General features: G+C 36.8%; 1 protein-coding gene across 1 annotated transcript in view; it reads left to right on the top strand.

Annotated features, from left to right (window-relative positions):
• Positions 1 to 13,836, top strand: part of tnrc6c2 (trinucleotide repeat containing adaptor 6C2) — a 70,422-nt gene that overhangs the window by 34,675 nt on the left and 21,911 nt on the right. The window contains exon 4 of the mRNA XM_052140712.1: positions 7,249 to 7,578. Coding sequence (XP_051996672.1) covers positions 7,249 to 7,578 — 330 coding nt within the window. The remainder of the gene's footprint in view (positions 1 to 7,248; positions 7,579 to 13,836) is intronic.

The raw sequence follows: 13,836 nt of genomic DNA, 5'->3' as shown, positions 1-13,836 counted from the left end.
TCACTTGTATGAGATGCTATTTTTTATATTGTTATCTGTATAATTTTTTTCAACATTTTAATTATCTTATTTTGTTGTGGATGTCCAATGTGAATACAAAATTTGCTCGATAAAATATTCAAATAATATTTTGGTTGCATTTGAGGGCAAAAAAAAAATATTAATTGTGTAAAATAGGCACATAATATCAAAATATCGACATGCAAGCTTGTAGCATCACCTGTTTACTCCAGAGTGCAGTAAGTGAAACTTCAGCTGTATGGGCAACGCATAGTTTAGTGAACAAAACAACCCTTCAGCAGGTAGCACAACACAAACATGCGTTCAAAACACTTGATGTAGTGCTAATTTGAAATAAGGGATCTCGAGATGTGTTCTAAGTATTAAACTATATTTAACTTGACACAGTGACCAAAAAATTTTATGTTTATGATGCAACGCACCCGAGACGCTACACAAGCATGTCTTTTTGTATTGTCTTATCAATGATTAACTCTTCTGCCACAAGAATGTAATGTATTTTAATTATCTGAATATTTTTTATTTTGTGTGTGTGTATAATTATATATATATATATATATATATATATATATATATATATATATATATATATATATATATATATATATATATATATATACACACACAAAATAAAATATTCAGATAATTATATATATATATATATTATTATTATTATTATTATTATTAATCATCATTGTTGAATTATTGTTATATGAGGGGCTTGGATATATTGAAGCAACATCTCAAGACATCAGCAAGTAAGTTAAAGCTCAGTTGCAAATGGGTCTTCCAAATGGACAATGACCCCAAACATACCCCCAGAGTTATGGAAAATAGCTTAAGGACAACAAATTCAAAGTATTGGAGTGGCCATCACAAAGCCCTGACCTCAATCCAATTGAAAATCTTTAGGCAGAAATGAAAAAGTGTGTGCGAGCAAGGAGGCCTACAAACCTGACTCAGTTACACCAGTTCTGTCTGGAGCAATGGGCCAAAATTCCAGCAACATACTGTGAGAAGCTTGTGGAAGTCTACCCAAAAATCTACCAATTAAGTGTCAGGAATTGTGAAAATTGTTGAGTTTAAATGTATTTTGACTATGGTGTATGGAAATTTCTGACTTCAATTGTATCTATATCTATAACATATAAAACGTAATCGTAACCCTCCTCTGTGGCATCTCTGTGTTTTGGTTGGTGGAAATCACAGCAGTGGGTGAGCTATACCCATGCTTTCAAGCACTCAGACTGTTTGAAAAAGGTGCATCTCATTTTAGCATGGATATTCATGAACTGAATTGTAAGTGACTTTTTGCAAAGGTCACCGAATTTGAGTGCAGCAAGACCACAATAATACAGAGTTCAGACTGAGGCAATTATGCCCAGCTGGAGTAGAAATTTCCTGCAGTCAGTTGACTTTAATGGTTAATGGAAAAAAAGAAATAGAAAAAAAAATTGGCCATAGCCTTCACAGTGATTTACCTCAAAAGCAAAACATAATGAATATTAACAGAGTGTCAGAAATGAAAACAGCATCAATTCTCTGCCTCATAAACTGCAATTCCTGATTCAATTAATTTAGAATTTCACATCCAATTAATTGCATCAACACTCTCCATGAGACAGATTTTCATTGATTGCAATATAATTAGTGGCTAATTTGCTTAAGCAGAAAGGAAAGAGCATCTTGAATTGTGACATTTATAAATACTCAAATTAAGCATGAAATTTTAATTGTATTATTTTTATTTATTCTAGAGCACATTAATCAGTAGTTTGGAGGACTTCATTTTTAGAAATCAAGCATCATTCTATTTAATTGCACTGTTGTGCATGTTGACATAGGGACATTGCATTGGTACATTAGCCAATGCTGTAACAGTACACAGGGGTATGAAATAAACTTTATTGGCCATCAGTCACAATAGTGGGTGAATAGCCAATTTTACCAGCCACTTTGATTTTGTTTTTAACCTGCCACTTATTTTTCATATACACTCAAATATCTAATTTTAACAATGTTAGAAAATAAATAAATAATAAGAAAATAAAACATATAGTACCAGGCAGTTATTATTATCATAATGATAAAGAGTAGACAAGCAGAAGAGAAACTTCTTGCTCATGTATCATTTTTTTTAGGTTGTACTGAATGACAATTCACCTATAATCCCAATGCCGTTGCATCCTGAGATGATTTGAGATCATATGCAGCATACTCATAGACAACACTATTCTTGCAAATTGTTGTTGGCTGACAGAGAAGTAATAGTGAGAACCAGGGGCATAGGAACGATCTGAAGAGGGGGAACACCCTGTCCTACACCGGACGCGAGTGTCGAGTCACATCAAATGCAATAGAACCCATTTTAATCAGTAATGCCATGCACTCTGTGTACACAGGGTGTTCTTATTAGACTCTTTAAAACATGACAGTTTTAATCATTTTAGGTTTTTTAGAAAATGTTTTTAAGAATATGTGATTTGAAGGAATGAATATAAACTGAACTTTTAAGAATAATTTTTATGATATGACTTTATTAATTATAACTAAAATGTAGAAACAATGTATGAATGAGAATTTTCATATTAAACAAAATAAATGACTCAATAAATGTATGCCTTAATGTCTTTGTCAAATATGATCTTTCCTGAACAATTTCGGAAGCTTGTTTCACCTCTCTATCTACTCTTTTGGCTACTTGGTCACTGAACGTTTTTCTTTTTTCCTAAAATAGATATGCCACAAGCATCACCAATACAATTTCAATTCAATATAATTGCTACAAAAAAAAAAAACTTGGAAAAGTCAAAGAACAATATATTTTTAGAAGCATACTATAAAATACTATAAAAATGTTTTATCTGTTTTACAACATTAACTTACAATAGTCAAAGGTGACTTCTTTGTTTGCTTTTGTCTTATCTCATGTAGATAGCAGCTCACTCAGTGTCTGTCACTGCTGGCAGGCTGTTGGGCTCATTAAAATTAATCATGTTGTCTGTGTTCACTCGAACTGACTTCCTGAATCAAAATGTGGACTGTGAGCACAAGCCAATGGGATTGCCGATTTTGAGTTAATTCCACCCACTGCCGAAGCAACCAGCTGGCAGAGGCTTCTGCTGGGTCTTAAAGGCTTCAGTTTAGGCGAATGACTGTACTTTTACCCCTCCACTACAATTAAGCAAAATAAACATATTAAAATTTCATTATTATTTCTCAAAATATGGGGTGGACGAATATCGTTGTTTCTAAAAGTGAGTGGTCACGTTATAGTGGTTCCTACACCCTTTGTGGCACGTTGCGCCAGACACAATGTGAGTGCCAGAGCACCAAAGAACTCTGAGCACATGGCAAATTAGATGCACATTGACAGCTTTACTTTTGTCTGTGTTTCAAAATATTATCAAGTGTCTTTCTTCAAGCATGCGACTTGTGTCTAACGGCCTTTCTTGTGATATGTCACTTCGAGGTGTCTTGTGGTCGCTTGCCACTGTGCAGGCTGGTGGCAGGTGCTAATTTCATACCCTGGTAGTACAATATAATGTCCATATGAACTTGTCAGAATGACATTATCGTAAATGGTCCTTGTATGCTTAATTAACTTAATTTATATAAAATGTCACTCAGAAATTACCTTGAAGTTTAAATGTAGAAAAATCATCTTCAAATTTAATATCTTTGAACACAGTCAATTCATTTTCTGTTGTTTTGCCAAGAGGTTTTCATAAAATTTGCCTTTATTAGAGTCTTGTCTGTTATTGTAATTTTGCCAATGCTTAAGTCTTGTAAAAATAAAATTAGGTTGATCTCTTTACTTGTCGAGCAGACTGTCGGCTTACTGTCTAGTGGGAAGATATATGCTAATAGCCAAAAGTTTGGCTTTGCAAGACTACCCCTATAGCATCAGCCAGTCATGTGAAGGTAGAGAGTGGAAAGAAAGCTGCATCTGGATGACTTTTTAAGCCTCAACAGATGGATTTAGGATGTCCCACTCAGACATTAGCCAAGTGATGTCCCAATGTTTCCCCTACCTCCCCACACACACGTGTTTGTGGTTGGACTTTCTGTTGTTCGACCAGTGTTAGAGACCCCGTTTCCACTTGGTATTAAGATGTATCTCGGGTGATCCGATCAAATGTGGTCAGGTGAGACACATCATTGATTACACCTGGTTGTTAAAATGCACTTCCTGTGACCACTTGTGATCAGACTTGGAAGGGAGGGAATCTGTTTCATGATGACATACTTCAGTCAGTGTGTTCCTGCATGATAATAAACCACAACAAAGTCAGAAAAGACAAAGAAGGGGCGAAATTTAATCTAACCACAAAAGCAACATTTAGATTAGAAATGTCTGTTATTTGAGTGGATTGCCTGTATTAACCTGAGCTGCAGATGCAGTGACTGAGCATGTTGGTGTCAAACACACTGAAGATACTTGAAGTTCTTATGTTGTGTGCATCCACTTTTTTTAATTTTCCAATTGGACGTTTTTTACTCTTAAATCTCTTGTAACTTGTTTTAGCGCAGCAGTTGATTGACAGGTGAGGGGTGCGCTTTGCTGCTACTGGGATGCATACAGGATGGATTAGTGTTTACACATCAAGTGTGATGATGTTATGTGTTCAGATGCATTTTTGACCACATTCATATATTTGTTGTGATCCGATCAAAAACGTTTTAGACCCAGTTTATTCCTGTATTTAGTGCTGACCACATGTGATCTGATCACCAAAAGCGCATCTTAATACCATGTGGAAACGGGGTCAATGTGTTTGGGAAACATGTTTGAAAACCAGTTTTTGTAATTCTCTTTGATAATGCTAATGGCACAGACATTACACACTTAATTTTTAACAGGGCAGAGCTCTGTAGCACCTTAGAATTACCTTTTTAATCCAGTGAAGAGTAAAAGAGAGGAACTTCCTCTAATATGTGTCTGAGAATTTGAAACAGGCAATATAATTATGATTATAGTTTGTGATCATGGTTTGAAGACCATATTTACTGGTTACCTAGCCACTGCAGTTGAATGGATATGGGGAATTAAAGCCATTGAGATTCTTAAGATGTGATCATGTAGATCTTATCAGTGGTCTCAGTGTTCGAGCCCAGGTCTTCAATTAATGAATTAAGGGTTTGATGTTATCTTGCTTTTCAGAAATCACCATGTCAGAATCTGATTTCAGGCTTGAAACTAAGCAGAATGACTCAAGTGCTACCTGAAGTGTCTTTTTGATAAATATTTTTGTGTTTTATTATAAAAATACCAAAAACTAGAGCTGGGTATCAACAAATCCTACAATGCTTATTGCGATACACATCACTAAATATATATTTCGATGCATCAATGTATCATAATTAGGTCGCGATAGCAACTGCGGCAAACACGAGAGATACCTTGTGTGCCTGTGAGAGAATTTAGTGAATCATGTGAGATCAGTTTCATTCGCGTTTCATTAGCTGCTCTGATCGCACTGAGAAATTAAGAAAATTACGTTTGAGCTTATTTAGATGACCCGTTTCTTTTATTATTGAAAAGATGGATATTATTTAAATACACACACATATAGATGAATACAAATATTGATACAGGGATCTAAAGTATCAATACAATATTGTGAGAAAAATTATTGGTTCTTTCGATATTAAATCAGCACAGCTTTACATGAAACATCCTCACACTGATCCTGAGCCATTGGGCCATTTTTATTGTTTAAACCTGATGTGTATTTTTTAGAGACTTGGAGCTGTAGACAGAGGTAGAATGAGGAAGAACAGAAGCTTGACAGGGAAAGGAAGAGATGGAATGAGAGAGGCCCCACAGCAAATTAAAAGTGTGAAGAGCTCGTAGACCCAGTGTCCATCTGCTTCCTGTAATGAATTCACAAGCACATTGAACAATAGGGACAATGAATGAGCCTGTAGAGGGTGGAGAAGAGAACAGAGTGAGGGAAAGGGAAGAGGAGGAGGGGAAATATATGAGGGAGAAGGACAGAGAAGGGTGAGAGGCAGGCAGATACTGCTCTGCATTCTGATTGGCTTGAAGCATAGTCAATGGAATGGCACACTGAGAAGAATATAATCATAGATTTGCATCACTAGTTTCAGCTAGCAGCCAAGCAGCTCTGAGCAGCTCTCTGATTTTAAATAACTCAAGGAGATCTGTTGTTTTTAAAGCATGCACATTTTTGGTTGAATGAAGTTCACAAAATGTGTAAACACTGTGGCTCGGTGGTGCTTCCAAAGCATTGTTATATTTATTTGTGCTTTCCAGTCAGCTTTATTATTAGATTATTTTTGCAATTTCATTTGGTGATGCTAGTGGCACAGAAAATATGCACTTCTCTCCTTAAATGTTGCAGTATTTAAAGTCTATGAGTCTATGATCATGTGTAATTTTTTCGGCATAAGGCAAATCGGTGGTTGAGGCAGTTATAAATGACTCCTCTTGGCTTGAGGCTTTTCTTTGAACCCAGTCTATCTTTAATCTAAATCCTTGGGTGAGTTACAGTAACTCTGCCTAGAGCTGCTCAGTGCTTGAGCCTGATGTTAATCCTGTTCTTTTCTCATGAGCGCTGTATGTGACCTCCTTACAGAACCTGTCCCAGATGGCCCTTTTGTACAGTGTTTACCCAGAATCCCCAGGAAATCAGAAGGAGGCTTTGACTGGGAGAGGGACCCGATAGTAGTCTGTAGTTGTTGCACTGCAGTACTTTTGAATTTGTATGGTGCTCATTAATTTCATGTTGATTTGATACTGTGTTCTGTTTAGCTTTGGCGCTGTCCTGTCACAGATATATTTTTCTGCAGTTAAGGCATGCACAGCACACGTTGTGCACCACAGAATTATTCAGGTTGTTTTGCACACCTTCAGCGACACCTTGTGCAATTTGCCTTGACTTAAGGGTTCACTGGTCTTTTGTGAATGCAGAGGTCAAGTCCTGCCATGTCCTCTTCCTCCTCTTCAGAGTTCATGGTAAACTGTAGTGGGGACCAATCTGGAATTATGTTTTCTCACAATAACCTGCTATCTGGTGTCCATGTAATCATAGTCACTGAGTTGATGCCTTAAGAGTCAGATGGTGGCCTATAGACTAATAAGTAAATAAGCATTGGAAAACTACTTGTGACAAGATGTGAAAATATGTTTGCAGTTACATTTATGTCAGGTACCACTGATTTAGATTATATAAAATATCTTCTGCATATTTTCTCTTGCAGTGCCAGACCCTGTTAAACCCAATCCCAGCATTCCTGTCCCTTCGAGCCCCATTCTGACCCTAAAACTGATTGTACCTTCCACCACAACCACCACCAGCAATGGCAAGCGTAGCCCTTCTAATGCCCTACAGCAGCAGTTACCTCCATTACAGCAGCCAACTCCCAGATATCTACCCAGAGAAGTCCCTCCACGCTTCCGACAGCAGGAGCAGAGGCAGCTACTGAAAAGAGGTCAACCTTTACCTACAGGCACTTCGAACCTGACCTCTGCTTGCACTCAGCCTGGGGTCATCTCCCCTCCTGAGACGCCGACCAGCAAACGACATACGGGTGAGAATGCTAATGTTCTGTTTTTGATAGAGGGACTTGGATATTTAATTTGACAGGCTTTTCACTTGATAGAGTTTAGCTCCGTGCATAAGGATGAATTGTGGTATTTTCTTGTGATTGGTCGTCTCGCTATAGAGATTTTTTTCCTCCTCATGGCCCAGCTGGGATTTAGAAGTGTAGAGGGGCTATGATCTAAATGCTGAGATTGGGATTTTGTCCCCCACCCTGCTACACAATAACAAAGCCTAGCATTGACCTCTTAAGTCCCGCTCTAAGTCTGAGGTCATGGGAGCGACATGGTTGTGGGACTCTATCTGTAGTGTTTCATCCCAATTATTGTTTACCGGCCCCCTCCTCTATGCCCCTCTGGTTGAAGACCTGAGTGTGTGTGCAATTCACTCCAATCTGGTTTAACAGCAGGTTGGAGGGCAGAGCTTGGGCAGAGGGGTCTCTGCATCCCTGGGAACATGGGCTCACCAGCTGTTTTATGGGTCTTAATGGCTTTGTCATCTCTTGGGTCATTATAGCTGATGAATATTTTAGATCTGTTTTTACACATCCAAATACTATCAATATTCATGTTAAGCTGAGAATGAGATTTATTTGTCAGAGGATACTATTTTAATGAAATAGTTCATGCAAAAATGATAATAATGGAATAAATTACTCGTCCCTATGTCATTCACATTTATGACAAAGTTTTTTTTTTTTTAATACTCTATTATTCCTAAATTAAAATGCAATAAATAACAAGCATGGAGTGGACGTGAATCTTATATTTTGTTTCATTCACAAACATTACCAAGAATGGTTTCAAAATAAGATAACTTAAACTATTCTTTTCTTTTGTAAAAAATATTGCAACCAAATTGTCTCATTCTCTTACACTTACTCCTTCATATTCTTTTACTGTCTATTTCTCTCACATTCTCCCATCTAATAGAACATTGTGACATGTCTTTGACAAGTGGAAAACATGACTGATGAGCTTTTAAAACATGTTTGCCATTCCACTCTTGGGGGAAAAGCAAGGCCTGTGATCCTGAGAGAGGAACTTGTATAAAAGGAATTTCTTTTCAGAGAAAAGCACACTTAGACAGGAGAAAGCTGTAATTGTAGACTGTTCACAATGACCATTTACTGCATTAGTAATTCTGACTGGCTGTACAGTTATACATGGAGAGGACAAAGATGCTGCAAACAAATGTAAAATGAATTTAATAACAAATAAAGATGCAAATACTAATCTGAGTGTACATGATGTAATGTGAGTCATGACAGTGTGTGGAGCGATAGGGAGAGATTGAGCGACTATGCCAGCTTTTAGTCAGTGTTGTATAAAATATACATTTGTCATACTTAAAGGAATATTCTGTGTTCAATATAAGTTAAGCTCAATCGACTGCATTTATGGCATTATGTTGATCACCACAAAAATGTATTTCGGCTCGTCCCTCTTTTTAAAAAAAAAAAGGAAAATCTATTTTAAAAAATGCACACTTACTGCTGTTATTTTTTGCAGTGTTCAGTCACAAAAGTAATGAAAGGGAAAATTTATGGAGTAGAAGTATTAATTTTCTCTTTAAAATGTAGTGACATAAAAGTGAAAGTCAGCGGAAATATTTAGACTCAAATGAAGTACAGATATTCCAAATCTGTACTTAAAGGGATAGTTCACCCAGAAATTACAATTTTCTCATCATTTACTCACCCTCATGCCATCCCAGATGTCTATGACTTTCTTCAGCAGAACACAAACTAAGATTTTTAGAAGAATATATTAGCTCTGTAGGTCAACACCATTCAAGTGGATGGTGATCAGCACTTTAAAGCTCCAAAAAGCACAGACAATTGGAGTAAAAGTAATCCATTCGACTCCAGTGGTCTTCTAAAGCAATACGATTGCTTTGGGTGAGAAACAGATTAACATTTAAGTCATTTTAACTGTTATTGTTTACTTCCAGTTGTTCTCCGATGCATGTCTATAAGGGGAATCAGTTCATGCTGCCTCTCACGTGACATAAGCGTGTTGGCATGTTCACGTGAGAACTGACGCGATACAGTTTAACACACTTTTAAGCACTTTCTACAATCTCTCATCAGCCAAGCACTATTTTGTGAGAACTCTGATTTAAATGAGAATATCGGATCGGTATTAGCCGATCTCAGTGTTAAAAAATTGGTGATTGGTAATTGCCTCAAATTTCCTGATTGTGGCACCACTAAATTAATTTGCCATTTGCCTAAATTTGGAAGTTCCCCTTTCTGAAGAGGAATGTTGACAGAAATGACCTGTGAATTAAACCTACTAGTGGATATTAAACTTCAATGTCAAATGCTGCATACATGCATAAAGACTCAAGAAGCAGTTGCAGAAATTGGTTGCAGTCAGAGCAAAAAAAAGACTTGAATGCCAGATGCAGGCACACTGTAAAATGAATGGCAATAGTCCTTTTCTCCCTTTTGGTTTTCTGTGGCTAGTAGTATGTTGCCACTTTCTAGGTATAAAAACTGTCCTTTTTTCATTTAACACATCTTCTGTTTTGTTTTGTTTTTCTCAGCATGTTCCAGTAACAAGGTGAAAGGAAAGAATCTGCCTTCTTGCGTATGATTAATTTATCATGCAGCGTTCTTTTTTTTTTTTACTCCGTAGGGAGAGCAAATGTGACTAATAGCGAGAGCAAGCAGATGAGGGTGTGTGAGGAGAAAGCACAAAAGGAAATGAAGGGAAGCGAGACAGAATTGTAGACAGTAGCCTTGTTCTCTTGGCTGCATTTCAGGTCTTATGAAATGGCGTCCCTGAGAGCGGCTGGCTGCAGGAGAATGGGACGCTGAATTGTCCAAGCACCATAATTTTAACTTTCGTTGATATTTGATTTAGTTTCCCAAATATTCTTTTTATTTTTTCCTTTGCCATTTTCATAATTACTATTCAAGGCACTTTGAGCCAAACAATAGTAGCTCTTCTGTTTAAATGAAGACATTTTGATGTTATTCAAATGCTGAAATTGTGCTAACAAAGATCTAAAGGCATTTCAGCTTTGTGGAAGTACTTGGGTCAAGCACCTTTGCGAAACTGCTGTACCATACCAATGAGAGAGTCACTCTCAATTCCAATTGCAAAATGAACATATCATCAATTACATGAAGTGATACTGTAAGCCAACGGTGCAAAAGCAATCATTACTTTGATACAACTAAATTATAGAGACTTACTTCACTTTACCTGGAAAGGAACCAGAACGTGGGCAATACCTCACTGTTTTCAATTGGCTGCTTCCTTGAGGTTGTGTTTGAGACAACCTAAGACAACCTCTTTTTTTTTTTCCATCTACCAGTCCAAGAAGCTGGTCTTCTGTGAATAAAAGCTTTGATGGCTCTGCTGTTTACTTTCTGGATTCTGAATAATCACAAAATGATAAATAACTAAGTTTCAACAATTACAATAACAGCAGTGTAAGTAAAATCGGCAAACAATAAAGCTATGAGCAAACGCTGTCATTTGTGTAATTAATTAACTTGGATTTTTAGTAATTAGTAAGTAATTTACATTACTGGGAGCTGGAGCACCTTCTTTTCACAGTAGTATTAGACACAGATCGCAGATCACAGATCTTGCTGAATAATGCTCACACCTGACAGAAATGCTAAAAATAAGTCATGAAAAAATTACTTTGTCTAATTAAGACTTTGAGACTTACTTTTTTTAAAAGATGGCAGAAACAGTGCTTGTAAAATCATTAGGCTTTTCACGGTTTCTCAAGAATAATCGGGGGAAGGAATTCACACACTATTGACATAGATAAATAAAATTCACACAGAGTGCAAATATAAGCAAATACTCTGTGAAATAACCAAACTATCCTATCTGCAAAGATCTGCGCTCTAAGAGTTGTTTATACTTTACATATTTTTATATTTGTTTATTTTATATATACTGTATATATTTTTGAGGTGTTGCTTTTATAGGCTCTAAAATATGTACAAATATGTCTAAAATATTGCTGCCTGATTTTAATTGGTTTTAACATTCACTTTTACACATATTCTGGTAATGTTTCTATTTTCATTGATTGTTTTGCAGTAAATAAACATTTTCACATGGCTATGTGGGCAACTCAAATTAAATTTCATGCATTGTCAGAACTGTACTGCAGTGTGGCATACATTCTTTTACTATTTTTATCAACAACTTTTATAGCTGTAGTTATTATACTTTTACATTTATACTATACTGCAATCCCTAAAGGGTAATCATTACTCCAAATTCTTGTGGAAACCCATTGCACTCATGTTTTAATTCAAGTCTTACTCAAACCTTATGTCATTTGAACACATAAATCACAGTTTTGAATTTATTTAACTAGAAATGTTAATAATTTATAATATATTATAAAGAAATATTCTTGTTTACAGATCTCTACTTTAGAGTTAAATGTATGTAATAATATCAGCTAAAGCTACTAACTTCTAACTTCTTCAGTAATTTTGCAATTCCATTTGGTAAAGATAGTACCGATGAAATTACACACCCCACCTTTACAACATGGATATACAACAGCATTCACAATTCAAAAATACGCATTACTTGATTTAAAGCATGTCTCAATAGGTCTAAAACAGAGTTACTATTCTAACAAAAACCATGGGCCAAGAATATGACATGGAAATAATAAGGTAATATACATAATTTAATTCAACTGTATCGTGACAAACAGTTCTCCCCACTGAACTCCTTTTTCAGTCCATCATTCATTGTGTGGTCTTTTATAGTTGGATTTTCAATGCAAGAACTTCAGGTTTCATTAAGTCTTCATCCAAGTTAAGCAGCACTTTCTGTATAAACTCCAATGAGTGATGAGTCCAAATAAACCCTAGCATAAGACCAGCCATGGAAATTCTTCATCACAGTCTTCCATTCAGGGGCTATGCTGACTCTTCCAGAGTAAAATGTTATAATATTTCCATCATCATGAGTGAGTTGATGGCACTTGTCCCGTTCAATATCAATGGATGTTGGAATGTTCCTTCCTGGAAAAGAACAAATCAGGCTTTTTTTGAAAGTTTATTATTTTCCTTTATACAAAGTTAAGATAAGATTGCGTTTGGGTTATTTTTGACCCGGGAGAGGTATATAATAACTTTTACTCAAGACTATCAGAATACAGATAATATATAGAGATATAAACATTTGAAAAAAAAATATATATATATATATTTTGCATTTGTGGGTGAATTTTGACCAGGCTTTACACATCGCATTAAATTATGTTGATTTTTTTTTGTATATCTATGAATTTGTTTTTTGTTTTTCTTAAAAACATTTTACCTACATATAGCATCTTTCTTATACTCTCATAAGGCTTTTTTTTTTGTCTCCCACTGGGACTGTATGTTGTTAACAAACATGATACACATACAGTCACACACAAACACACAAAACACACATTCCTGTACAAAACAGATATGACAGATGTAACAAACATAACAAATAAAATTAATCAAATATACTACTGTACCTTAAAATAGTAATTAAATAGGGAACAGAGTAACGTCTTGGTTACTGATGTAACCTCCGTTCCCTGATGGAGGGAACAAGACGTTGTGTCGATGTAGTGACACAAAGGGACGCTCTTTGGAGCTCCCCAAACACCTATAATCTTGGAGAAAAGGCCAATGGGAATTGGCTAGTGGAATTTGCATGCCACTCCCCTGGACATACGGGCATAAAAGGAGCTGGCTCGCAACCATTAATTCAGGTTTTGCGCTGAGTCGTCGAGACAGGGGGACACCCTCGGCAGGTAGACTGTGTGCGGGACATTGAACCGTGCTGAGGCAGGATATGTTGAATGGCCTTGGTCTGCTTTTTGACTGCTGAGAACTGCTGGGCAAAGTCCTCAACGGTTTTGCCAAACAGGCCAGTCTGGGAGATGGGGGCGTCGAGAAAGCAGACCTTGTTGGCCTTCTTCATCTCAACCAGGTTAAGCCATATGTGGTGATCCTGGACCAACATGGTTGACATTGCATGCCCAAGAGCCTGCGTCATGACCTTTGTCGCCCGTAGGGCGAGTTCGGTCACCGAACGCAGTTCCTGCATCACTCCGGGTCAGGACTACCCTCATGCAGCTCTTCCAATGCCTTGGCTTGGTGTATTTGTAGGAGGGCCATGGCATGTAAGGCGGAGGTGGCCTGTCATGTGGCACTGTAAGCCTTGGCCATCAGAGACAACATACACTTAAAGGCATTGGACGGGAATCC

Source organism: Xyrauchen texanus, chromosome 13 (assembly GCF_025860055.1).
Source record: "Xyrauchen texanus isolate HMW12.3.18 chromosome 13, RBS_HiC_50CHRs, whole genome shotgun sequence".
Lineage (NCBI taxonomy): Eukaryota > Metazoa > Chordata > Actinopteri > Cypriniformes > Catostomidae > Xyrauchen > Xyrauchen texanus.
Note: the sequence above shows the minus strand (reverse complement) of the source record. Positions and strands in the feature narration are given on the sequence as shown.